This window comes from Aphelocoma coerulescens, unplaced genomic scaffold (genome assembly GCF_041296385.1).
Source record: "Aphelocoma coerulescens isolate FSJ_1873_10779 unplaced genomic scaffold, UR_Acoe_1.0 HiC_scaffold_205, whole genome shotgun sequence".
Lineage (NCBI taxonomy): Eukaryota > Metazoa > Chordata > Aves > Passeriformes > Corvidae > Aphelocoma > Aphelocoma coerulescens.
This window is the reverse complement of record NW_027183551.1, coordinates 195,186-207,835: the sequence shown is the minus strand read 5'-3', so window position 1 is coordinate 207,835 and position 12,650 is coordinate 195,186. Positions and strand designations below refer to the sequence as shown.

The following is a 12,650-nucleotide window of genomic DNA, read 5'->3' as shown; positions in this document are numbered from 1 at the left end:
GGGTGAAAATGGGCAAAAAAGGGGAAAAAAGGGGAAAAATGGGGTGGGGGTTGTGGGGTTTGGGGCGGAGGGGGATTGGAAGGGGATGAGGGGGTGGGAATTCCTGAAATTTTGGGAAAAAAACCCGAAATTCCCGAAAAAAACGGCCTGGAAAGGATGGAATTGTTGGAGTTTTTTGTTGGGGGAGTTTTGGGGTGAAAATGGGCAAAAATGGGCAAAAACTGGATGAAAGTTCTTGGATTCAATGCTCAGAGAGAACGGAAGGAGAGGAGGGGGTGGGAATCCCAAAATTTTGGGAAAAACCCCCAAAATTCCCGAAAAAATCGGCCTGGAAAGGATGGAATTGTGGGAGGGTTTTATTGGGGGAGTTTTGGGGTGAAACGGCCCAAAAATGGGCAAAGAAGGGGGGAAAAAAGGGGTGGGGGTTGTGGGATTCAGTGCTGAGAGGGTTTGGAAGGAGAAGAGGGGGTGGGAATCCCGAAATTTTGGGAAAAAAACCCCCAAAATTCCCGAAAAAATCGGCCTGGAAAGGATGGAATTGTGGGAGGGTTTCATTGGGGGACACCGAGGGATTTTGGGGTGAAAATGGGCAAAAAAGGGGAAAAAAGGGGAAAAATGGGGTGGGGGTTGTGGGGTTTGGGGCGGAGGGGGATTGGAAGGGGATGAGGGGGTGGGAATTCCTGAAATTTTGGGAAAAAAACCCGAAATTCCCGAAAAAAACGGCCTGGAAAGGATGGAATTGTTGGAGTTTTTTGTTGGGGGAGTTTTGGGGTGAAAATGGGCAAAAATGGGCAAAAACTGGATGAAAGTTCTTGGATTCAATGCTCAGAGAGAACGGAAGGAGAGGAGGGGGTGGGAATCCCAAAATTTTGGGAAAAAAACCCCCAAAATTCCCGAAAAAAACGGCCTGGAAAGGATGGAATTGTTGGAGGGTTTCACTGGGGGACACCAAGGGATTTTGGGGTGAAAATGGGCAAAAAAGGGGAAAAAAGGGGAAAAATGGGGTGGGGGTTGTGGGGTTTGGGGCGGAGGGGGTTTGGAAGGGGAAGAGGGGGTGGGAATCCCGAAATTTTGGGAAAAAACCCGAAATTCCCAAAAAAAAACGGCCTGGAAAGGATGGAATTGTTGGAGATTTTTGTTGGGGGAGTTTTGGGGTGAAACGGCCCAAAAATGGGCAAAGAAGGGGAAAAATGGGGTGGGGGTTGTGGGATTCGGTGCTGAGAGGGTCTGGAAGGAGAAGAGGGGGTGGGAATCCCGAAATTTTGGGAAAAAACCCCCGAAATTCCCGAAAAAAACGGCTGGGAAATGGTGGAATTGTGGGAGGGTTGCATTGGGGGAGTTTTGGGGTGAAAATGGGCAAAAATGGGCAAAAACTGGATGAAAGTTCTTGGATTCAATGGTCAGAGAGAATGGAAGGAGAAGAGGGGGTGGGAATCCCAAAATTTTGGGAAAAAAAACCCCAAAATTCCCGAAAAAAACGGCTGGGAAATGGTGGAATTGTTGGAGGGTTTCACTGGGGGACACCGAGGGATTTTGGGGTGAAAATGGGCAAAAAAGGGGAAAAAAGGGGAAAAATGGGGTGGGGGTTGTGGGGTTTGGGGCGGAGGGGGTTTGGAAGGGGATGAGGGGGTGGGAATTCCTGAAATTTTGGGAAAAGACCCCGAAATTCCCGAAAAAAACGGCCGGGAAATGGTGGAATTGTGGGAGGGTTGCATTGGGGGAGTTTTGGGGTGAAAACGGGCAAAAATGGGCAAAAATGGGCAAAAAAGGGGTGGGGGTTGTGGGGTTTGGGGCGGAGGGGGTTTGGAAGGGGATGAGGGGGTGGGAATTCCTGAAATTTTGGGAAAAAAACCCCAAAATTCCCGAAAAAAACGGCCGGGAAATGGTGGAATTGTGGGAGGGTTGCATTGGGGGAGTTTTGGGGTTAAAATGGGCAAAAATGGGCAAAAACTGGATGAAAGTTCTTGGATTCAATGCTCAGAGAGAACGGAAGGAGAGGAGGGGGTGGGAATCCCAAAATTTTGGGAAAAAAACCCCAAAATTCCCGAAAAAATCGGCCTGGAAAGGATGGAATTGTGGGAGGGTTTTATTGGGGGAGTTTTGGGGTGAAACGGCCCAAAAATGGGCAAAGAAGGGGAAAAAAGGGGTGGGGGTTGTGAGATTCAGTGCTGAGAGGGTCTGGAAGGAGATGAGGGGGTGGGAATCCCGAAATTTTGGGAAAAAAACCCGAAATTCCCGAAAAAAATCAGCCTGGAAAGGATGGAATTGTGGGAGGGTTGCATTGGGGGACACCGAGGGATTTTGGGGTGAAAATGGGCAAAAAAGGGGAAAAAAGGGGAAAAATGGGGTGGGGGTTGTGGGGTTTGGGGCGGAGGGGCTTTGGAAGGGGAAGAGGGGGTGGGAATTCCTGAAATTTTGGGGAAAAACTCCAAAATTCCCAAAAAAAACGGCCGGGAAATGGTGGAATTGTGGGAGGGTTGCATTGGGGGAGTTTTGGGGTGAAAATGGGCAAAAATGGGCAAAAACTGGATGAAAGTTCTTGGATTCAATGCTCAGAGAGAACGGAAGGAGAGGAGGGGGTGGGAATCCCAAAATATTTGGGAAAAAAACCCCAAAATTCCCGAAAAAATCGGCCTGGAAAGGATGGAATTGTGGGAGGGTTTTATTGGGGGAGTTTTGGGGTGAAACGGCCCAAAAATGGGCAAAGAAGGGGGGAAAAAAGGGGTGGGGGTTGTGGGATTCGGTGCTGAGAGGGTTTGGAAGGAGAAGAGGGGGTGGGAATCCCAAAATTTTGGGAAAAAAACCCCCAAAATTCCCGAAAAAATCGGCCTGGAAAGGATGGAATTGTGGGAGGGTTGCATTGGGGGAGTTTTGGGGTGAAAATGGGCAAAAATGGGCAAAAAAGGGGTGGGGGTTGTGGGGTTTGGGGCTGAGGGGGTTTGGAAGGGGATGAGGGGGTGGGAATTCCTGAAATTTTGGGAAAAAACCCCGAAATTCCCAAAAAAAACGGCCGGGAAAGGATGGAATTGTTGGAGTTTTTTGTTGGGGGAGTTTTGGGGTGAAAATGGGCAAAAATGGGCAAAAACTGGATGAAAGTTCTTGGATTCAATGCTCAGAGAGAACGGAAGGAGAGGAGGGGGTGGGAATCCCAAAATTTTGGGAAAAAAACCCCAAAATTCCCGAAAAAATCGGCCTGGAAAGGATGGAATTGTGGAAGTTTTTTATTGAAGGAATTTTGGGCTGAAAAGGCCAAAAATGGGCAAAAAACCGGATGGGAATTCCTGGATTCTGTTCCCAGGGAGTTTAGAAGGAGCCAAAGAAGTGGAAACCCCAAAATATTTGGGATAAAGCCCCAAAATTCCCCAAAATCCGGCCCGAAACCCACTCGGCTCCCGTTTTAACTGAACAAAACCTGGGAAATTTGGGGTGAAAAGCCCCAAAAACGGGAAAAAAAACCGGGTGGAAACTGCGGAATTCCATCCTTAAAAAGTCAGGAAGGAGATAAAGAAGTGGAAACCCCCAAAAATTTGGGATAAAGCCCCAAAATTCCCGAAAAAAAAGGGCTCAAAAAAGCTCCATTTGCCCTTTTTGAACCGGGGAAAAAGGAGGAATTTTGGGGTGAAAAAGGCAAAAAACGGGGAAAAAATGGGGTGGGAATTCTGGGATTCCGTCTTCAGAAAGTCTGGAAAGAGAAGAGAGAGGGGAGACCCCCGAAATATTTGGGATACATCCCAAAAAACCCCAAACCCCTCCCAAAAATCCCCAAAATTGTGGAATTTGGGGCTTTTTTTTTAACTGGGAGGATCCGAATTTTGGGGTAAAAAATCCCCAAAAAGGAAAAAAAAAAAGGGGAAATTTTGGGGTTTCACCCTCTGAGGTTCTGGAGGGGGGGGGAATCCCCAAATTTTGGGGGAAAACCCCCAAAAAATCCCAAAAATCCCCCCAAAAATGCTCCCAAACTGCTCAATTTTGGTGTTTTTTAACCAAAATGTCCCAAAAATCCCCCAAAAATGCTCCCAAACTGCTCCATTTTGGCGTTTTTTAACCAAAAATTCCCCAAATCCCCCCAAAAATGCTCCCAAACTGCTCAATTTTGGTGTTTTTAACCAAAAATTTCCCAAAAATCCCCCAAAAATGCTCCCAAACTGCTCAATTTTGGCGTATTTTAACCAAAAATTCCCCAAATCACCCCAAAATCTCACCTGGAATTCGAGGCTGGAGGAGCCAAAAAGGTCCCGGGGCTGCTCCAGGGGGGTCTGGGGGGCCCAAAATCCACAAAATTCACTTTTTTCTCCCCCAAATTTGGGATTTTTCCCCCTAAAACCCCCCCAAAATTCGGATTTTCCACCCCAAAATTGGAGTTTTTACCCCCAAAATTCGGCTTTTCCCCCCAAATTTCAGCTTTTTCACCCCCAAATTTGGATTTTCCCTCCTCAAAATTCAGATTTTCCGCCCCAAATTCAGGGGTTTTTAACCCAAATCTCCCCCAAAATTCACGTTTCCCACCCCAAAAAGTCGGAATTTTCTCCCCCAAATGCCCCAAAATTCTGGGATTTTTCCCCAAATTTTTGGGATTTTTCCCCAAATTTTTGGGATTTTTCCCCAAATTTTGGGGGGATTTTTTTTCCCCAAATTTTTAGGATTTTTTTTCCCAAATTTTCGGGATTTTTCCCCAAATTTTTGGGATTTTTCCCCAATTTTTTGGGATTTTTCTCCCTATTTTTGGGGATTTTTCCCCAATTTTTGGGGGATTTTTCCCCATTTTTTTCGGGATTTTTCCCCAGATATTTGGGGATCTTTTCCCCAATTTCTTCAAGATTTTTTCCCCAAATTTTTGGGATTTTTCCCCCATTTTTTTGGGGACTTTTCCCCCAGTTTTTCGGGATTTTTCCCCAATTTTTTGGGATTTTTTCCCCAAATTTTGGGGATTTTTTTCCCCAATTTTGGGGGTTTTTTCCCCCAAATTTTTTGGGATTTTTTCCCCAATTTTTTGGGATTTCCCCCAAATTTCGGGGGGCCTTTTTGGGGTCTCACCTCGGGGGTTTTTGGGGTCTCCCCCCCCTCCTCTTCCTCCTCCTCTTCCTCCATCAGGCTCAGGCTGGGGGGGAGGGGCAGGGTAAAGGGGACCCCTCCCCCCAAAAACCCACCCAGAACCCCCCAAAATCCCCCCAAAATCCCTCAAAATCCCCCAAAATTCACCCCAAATCCCCCAAAATTCACCCCAAATCCCCTGAAATCCCCAAAAAACCCCACCCAGGACCCCCAAATCCTCCTAAATCCCCCCCAAATTCAACCCCAAATCCCTCCCCAAACCCCCCCAGAACCCCCAAAATCCCCCCAAATCCCTCCCCAAAATCCCAAAATTCCAACATTTCCCCCAAATTCCCCCCAAATCCCAAAATCCTCAAAATTTCCCCCCAAATCCCCCCAAATTCCCAAAATTCTCCCCAAAATCCCCCCAAATCCCTCCCCAAAGTCCTCAAATCACTAAAATTTTCCCCAAATTCCTCCCAAAATTCCCCCAAAATCCCAAAATCCCCAGAATTTCCCCCAAAAACGTCCCCAAAATCCCCGAATTCCCCCCAAAATTCCCCCCAATTCCCAAAATTTCCCCCAAATTCCCAAAATTTCCCCCCAAAATTCCCCCCAACTCCCCCCAAAATTCCCCCAAATTCCCCCCAAAATCCCTCCAAAATCCCCGAATTCCCCCCAAAATTCCCCCAAATTCCCAAAATTTCCCCAAAATTCCCCCCAAAATTCCCCCAAAATCCCAAATTTCCCCAAAATTTCCCCCCAAAATTCCCCCAAAATCCCAAATTTCCCCAAAATTTCCCCCCAAAATTCCCCCAAATTCCCAAAATTTCCCTAAATTCTCCCCAAAATTCCCCCAAATTCCCAAAATTTCCCCCCAAATTCCCCCAAATTCCCAAAATTTCCCCCAAATTCCCCCCAAAATCCCAAATTTGCCCCAAATTCCCTCACCGGGACCCCCAGCTCCTCCTGGATTCGCTGCTGGGGAGGCCAAAAAAAAAACAAACCCCAAATTTGGGGGATTTCAGGGGGTTTCCCCCAAAATTTTGGGGGTTTTTTGGGGGAGGGGGAGGGGCCTCACCTGAGCAGGTGGGGGGAGGGGCCCCGGATTTGGGGACCCCCCCCTCAAAAGGGTCGAGGTCAAATTGGGGCTGGGGGGCCACGGGCTGGAGCTGGGGGGGGCTGGAAGAGGGAGAGGGACCCCAAAATTTGGGGGTTTTCACCCCAAAAATTTGGAGGTTTTTAACACGAAATTTTGAAAGTTTTTTTCAGCAAAATTTGGGGTTTTTGGGTTTTTTTTTCCCACCCCAAAATTGGGAGTTTTTCACCCCAAATGCCCCAAATTTGGAGCCCCCGGAACCCGACACCCCCCAGGAACCCCAAATCCCCCCCCAAAATTTGGGATTTTTCACCCCAAAATCTCCCAAATTGGGGATTTTCCCTCTCAAATTTGGGAGTTTTTCCCCCCAAACCCCTCCAAAAATTGGGGGTTTTCCACCCAAAACTCCCCAAATTTGGGGTCTCCCCCACAGGGTCCCCAAAATCTGAAATTTCCCTTCTCAACCCCCTCGAATTTCGGGATTTCCCTCCCCAAAATTTGGGATCTTCTCCCCAGACCCCCCCCAAATTTTGGAGTTTTCCCCCTGAAATTCGGATTTTCCCCCCAACATTCAAATTTCCCCCCCCCCAAAATTCAGATTTTCCCCCCAAAATTCAGAGTTTTTTCTCCCAAAAATTCACATTTTTCTCCCTAAATTTCCGATTTCCCCCCCCAAATTTGGGGTTTTACCCCTAAAATTCAGGATTTTCCCCCCAAAATTCAGATTTTTCATCCCAAAAGCCCCAAAATCCCAGGATTTCCCCCCAAATTCGGGTCTCACCGACGCTCCGGGCTCTCTTGGGCCGGGGGGGTCCCGGGGGGCTCTCGGGGGGGCTCAGGGAGCGGCGGTAGCTGAGCAGGGGGAGCCCCAAATCCCCCAAATCCGACCCAAAATCCGGCCCCAAACCCCGCTCCCGGCACGTCCGCTCCAGCAGCGCCAGCCTGGGCACCCCAAAACCCCCCAAATCAGCCCAAAAATCAGTCCCAAAAGGGACCCCAAAACCCCCAAAATCGGCTCAAAAATCAGCCCCAAAAGGGATCCCAAAACCCCCAAAATCAGCCCAAAAATCGGTCCCAAAAGGGACCCCAAAACCCCCAAAATCGGCTCAAAAATCAGCCCCAAAAGGGATCCCAAAACCCCCAAAATCAGCCCAAAAATCGGTCCCAAAAGGGACCCCAAAACGCCCTGAAATCGGCTCAAAAATCAGCCCCAAAAGGGACCCCAAAACCCCCAAAATCAGCCCAAAAGGGACCCCAAAATCAGCCCCAAAAGGGACCCCAAAACCCCCAAAATCGGCTCAAAAATCAGCCCCAAAAGGGATCCCAAAACCCCCAAAATCAGCCCAAAAGGGACCCCAAAATCTGCCCCAAAAGGGACCCCAAAACCCCCAAAATCAGCCCAAAAGGGACCCCAAAATCAGCCCCAAAAGGGACCCCAAAACTCCCAAAATCAGCCCAAAAATCGGTCCCAAAAGGGACCCCAAAACCCCCAAAATCGGCTCAAAAATCGGTCCCAAAAGGGACCCCAAAACGCCCCGAAATCGGCTCAAAAATCAGCCCCAAAAGGGACCCCAAAACCCCCAAAATCGGCTCAAAAATCTGCCCCAAAAGGGACCCCAAAACCCCCAAAATCAGCCCAAAAATCGGTCCCAAAAGGGACCCCAAAACGCCCTGAAATCGGCTCAAAAATCAGCCCCAAAAGGGACCCCAAAACCCCCAAAATCAGCCCAAAAATCAGCCCCAAAAGGGACCCCAAAACCCCCAAAATCAGCCCAAAAGGGACCCCAAAATCTGCCCCAAAAGGGACCCCAAAACCCCCAAAATCAGCCCAAAAATCGGTCCCAAAAGGGACCCCAAAACCCCCCGAAGTCACCCCAAAATCAGCCCAAAACAGAGCCCAAAACACCCCAAAAACCCCCCAAAATTCCCCAATTTCCCCCCAAACCCCCAAATCCCCCCCAAACTGCCCCCAAATCCCCCAATTCCCCCCAAAATTCCCCAATTTCCCCCCAAACCCCCAAATTTCCCCTTTAACCCCCCCATCCCCCAATTCCCCCCAAATTTCCCCCCAAATCCCCAAATTTCCCCCAAATTTCCCCCCAAATCCCCCCAAAATTCCCCAATTTCCCCCCAAACCCCCAAATTTCCCCCCAAATCCCCCCCAAATCCCCGAATTCCCCCCAAATTTCCCCCCAAATCCCCCCAACCCCCCAAACTCCCCCCAAATCCCCCAATTCCCCCCAAATTTCCCCCCAAATCCCCCCCAAATCCCCGAATTTCCCCCCAAACCCCCTAATTTCCCCCCAAATCCCCCCCAAATCCCCAAATTCCCCCCAAATCCCTGAATTTCCCCCAAATTTCCTCTTTAAACCCCCCCAAATCCCCAAATTTCCCCCGAATTTCCCCCAAATTCCCCCCCAAATCCCCGAATTTCCCCCAAATCCCCCCCAAATCCCCAAATTTCCCTCCCAAACCCCCAAATTTCCCCTTTAAACCCCCCCAAATCCCTGAATTTCCCCCTAAATCCCCCCCAAATCCCCCCCAAATCCCCGAATTCCCCCCCAAATCCCCCCAAACCCCCAAATTTCCCCCCAAATCCCCCCCAAACCCCCGAATTCCCCCCCAAATCCCCCCAAACCCCCGAATTTCCCCCCAAATCCCCCCCAAACCCCCGAATTTCCCCCCAAATCCCCCCCAAACCCCCGAATTTCCCCCCAAATCCCCGAATTTCCCCCCAAATCCCCAAATTTCCCCTTTAAACCCCCCCAAATCCCCAAATTTCCCCCAAATTTCCCCCCAAATCCCCAAATTTCCCCCAAATCCCCCCCAAATCCCCGAATTTCCCCCAAATTTCCCCTTTAAACCCCCCCAAACCCCCAAATATCCCCTTTAAACCCCCCCAAACCCCCGAATTTGCCCCCCTAAATCCCCAAATTTCCCCTGAATTTCCCCCAAATTTCCCCTTTAAACCCCCCCAACCCCCCGAATTTTCCCCCAACCCCCCGAATTTGCCCCCAACCCCCCGAATTTGCCCCCAAAGCCCCGAATTTCCCCCAAATTTCCCCCCAAATCCCCCCCAACCCCCCGAATTTGCCCCCAACCCCCCGAATTTGCCCCCAAAGCCCCGAATTTCCCCCAAATTTCCCCTGAATTTCCCCCAGATTTCCCCCCAAATCCCTGAATTTCCCCCAAATTTCCCCTTTAAACCCCCCCAACCCCCCGAATTTTCCCCCAACCCCCCAAATTTGCCCCCAACGCCCCGAATTTGCCCCCAAACCCCCGAATTTTCCCCCAAAGCCCCGAGGGCGGCTCACAGGGCGCGGCGCTCGGGGCGCAGCAGCCGCGGCGAGAACTCGCTCAGCACCTCCAGGAAGGGCAAATTCAGGGGGGGCCCCCCCGAGAACGGCGGCTCCGGGGGCGGCTGCAGCGAGAACTCGATCCCCTCGCTGGGGGGGGAGCCCGAAACCGCCCAGAATCACCCCAAAATCCGCCCCGAATCATCCGAATCCACCCCAAATCCACCCAGAATTCATCCGAATCCACCCCAAATCCACTCAGAATTCATCCGAATCCACCCCAAATCCACCCAGAATTCATCCAAATCCACCCAGGATCCACCCAGAATTCATCCAAATCCACCCAGGATCCACCCAGAATTCATCCAAATCCACCAGGAATCACCCCAAAATCCGCCCCAAATCATCCGAATCCACCCAAAATCCAACCAAAATCATCCGAATCCACACAAAATCCACCCAGAATCACCCAGAATTCATCCAAGTCCACCCAGAATCACCCCAAAATCCGCCCCAAATCATCCGAATCCACCCAAAATCCAACCAAAATCATCTGAATCCACCCAGAATCCACCCAGAATTCATCCGAATCCACACAAAATCCACCCAGAATTCATCCAAATCCACCCAAAATCCACCCAGAATTCATCCAAATCCACCCAGGATCCACCCAGAATTCATCCAAATCCACCCAGGATCCACCCAGAATTCATCCAAATCCACCAGGAATCACCCCAAAATCCGCCCCAAATCATCCGAATCCACCCAAAATCCAACCAAAATCATCCGAATCCACACAAAATCCACCCAGAATCACCCAGAATTCATCCAAATCCACCCAGAATCACCCCAAAATCCGCCCCGAATCATCCAAATCCACACAAAATCCAACCAAAATCATCCGAATCCACCCAGAATCCACCCAGAATTCATCCAAGTCCACCCAGAATCACCCCAAAATCCGCCCCAAATTCATCCAAATCCACCCAGAATCCACCCAAATCCACCCCAAATCATCCGAATCCACCCCAAATCCACCCAAATCCACCCAAAATCACCCAGAATCACCCCAAAATCCGCCCCAAATCATCCGAATCCACCCCAAATCCAACCAAAATCATCCGAATCCACCCAGAATCCACCCAGAATCCACCCAGAATTCATCCAAAATCACCCAGAATCACCCCAAAATCCGCCCCAAATCATCCGAATCCACCCAAAATCCACCCAAAATCATCCAAATCCACCCAAAATCCACCCAGAATTCATCCAAATCCACCCAGAATGACCCCAAAATCCGCCCCAAATTCATCCGAATCCACCCAGAATCCACCCGAATCCACCCAAAACCACCCAGAATTCATCCAAATCCACCCCAAATTCACCCAGAACCCAACCAAATCCACCCAAAATCACCCCAAATCCACCCGAAACCGCCCAGAATCACCCCAAAATCCGCCCCAAATCATCCGAATCCACCCCAAATCCACCCAGAATCACCCCGAATTCATCCAAATCCACCCAGAATCACCCCAAAATCCGCCCCAAATCATCCGAATCCACACAAAATCCAACCAAAATCATCCGAATCCACCCAGAATCCACCCAGAATTCATCCAAATCCACCCAAAATCCACCCAGAATCACCCAGAATTCATCCAAATCCACCCAAAATCACCCCAAAATCTGCCCCAAATTCATCCGAATCCACCCAAAATCCAACCAAAATCATCCGAATCCACCCAGAATCCACCCAGAATCACCCAGAATTCATCCAAATCCACCCAGAATCCACCCCAAAATCCACCCCAAATCATCCGAATCCACCCCAAATCCAACCAAAATCATCCGAATCCACCCAGAATCCACCCAGAATTCATCCAAATCCACCCAGAATCCACCCAGAATCACCCCAAAATCCGCCCCAAATCATCCGAATCCACCCCAAAATCCAACCAAAATCATCCGAATCCACACAAAATCCACCCAGAATTCATCCAAATCCACCCAGAATCACCCCAAAATCCGCCCCAAATTCATCCGAATCCACCCAGAATCCACCCAAATCCACCCAAAACCACCCAGAATTCATCCAAATCCACCCCAAATTCACCCAGAACCCAACCAAATCCACCCAAAATCACCCCAAATCCACCCGAAACCGCCCAGAATCACCCCAAAATCCGCCCCAAATCATCTGAATCCACCCCAAAATCCACCCCGAATTCACCCGAATCCACCCAGAATCCACCCAGAATTCATCCAAATCCACCCAAAATCCGCCCCAAATTCATCCAAATCCACCCAGAATCACCCCAAAATCACCCAGAATCACCCCAAAATCCACCCCAAATCATCCAAATCCACCCAAAATCCAACCAAAATCATCTAAATCCACCCAAAATCCACCCAGAATTTATCCAAATCCACCCCAAACCACCCAGAATTCATCCGAATCCACCCAAAATCCACCCAGAATTCCCTCAAAATTCCACCAAAATCCCCCCAGTTCCACCTGAAATTCTACCAAAATTCCCACAAAATTCCCTCAAAATTCCACCAAAACTCCCTCAAAATCCCACAAAATTCCCTCAAAATTCCCACAAAATTCCCTCAAAATTCCACCCAAATTCCCACAAAACTCCCACAAAATTCCCACAAAATCCCCACAAAATTCCATCAAAATTCCACCCGAATTCCCTCAAAATTCCCACAAAATTCTCACAAAATTCCCTCAAAATCCCACCGAAATTCCCTCAAAATTCCCTCAAAATTCCACCCAAATTCCCACCAAAATCCCTCCAGTTCCACCCGAAATTCCACTAAAATTCCACCAAAATTCCATCAAAAATCCACCCAAATTCCACCAAAATTCCCACAAAATTCCCTCAAAATTCCCACAAAATTCCACCAAAACTCCCTCAAAATCCCACAAAATTCCCACAAAATCCCACCAAAATTCCCACAAAATTCCATCAAAATTCTACCAAAATTCCAACAAAACTCCCTCAAAATCCCACAAAATTCCCTCAAAATTCCACCAAAATCCCACAAAATTCCCACAAAACTCCCTCAAAATTCCCTCAAAATCCCACCCAAATTCCCACAAAATTCCCTCAAAATTCCCACAAAACTCCCACAAAACTCCCTCAAAATTACCTCAAAATTCCCACAACATCCCACCCAAATTCCCACAAAATTCCCACAAAATCTCACAAAATTCC

At 49.0% G+C, this 12,650-nt stretch overlaps 1 protein-coding gene across 1 annotated transcript in view; it reads right to left on the bottom strand.

Moving 5' to 3' along the window:
- Positions 1-3,015: 3,015 nt before the first annotated feature.
- The window catches only part of STAG3 (STAG3 cohesin complex component), a 78,265-nt gene continuing 68,630 nt past the window's right edge, over positions 3,016-12,650 (bottom strand). Inside the window, exons 27-33 of the mRNA XM_068999022.1 lie at positions 9,445-9,576; positions 6,912-7,072; positions 6,113-6,213; positions 5,983-6,012; positions 5,035-5,098; positions 4,203-4,256; positions 3,016-3,682 (exon numbers count right to left, since the gene is read on the bottom strand). Coding sequence (XP_068855123.1) covers positions 3,483-3,682; positions 4,203-4,256; positions 5,035-5,098; positions 5,983-6,012; positions 6,113-6,213; positions 6,912-7,072; positions 9,445-9,576 — 742 coding nt within the window. The 3' untranslated portion in view covers positions 3,016-3,482. The remainder of the gene's footprint in view (positions 3,683-4,202; positions 4,257-5,034; positions 5,099-5,982; positions 6,013-6,112; positions 6,214-6,911; positions 7,073-9,444; positions 9,577-12,650) is intronic.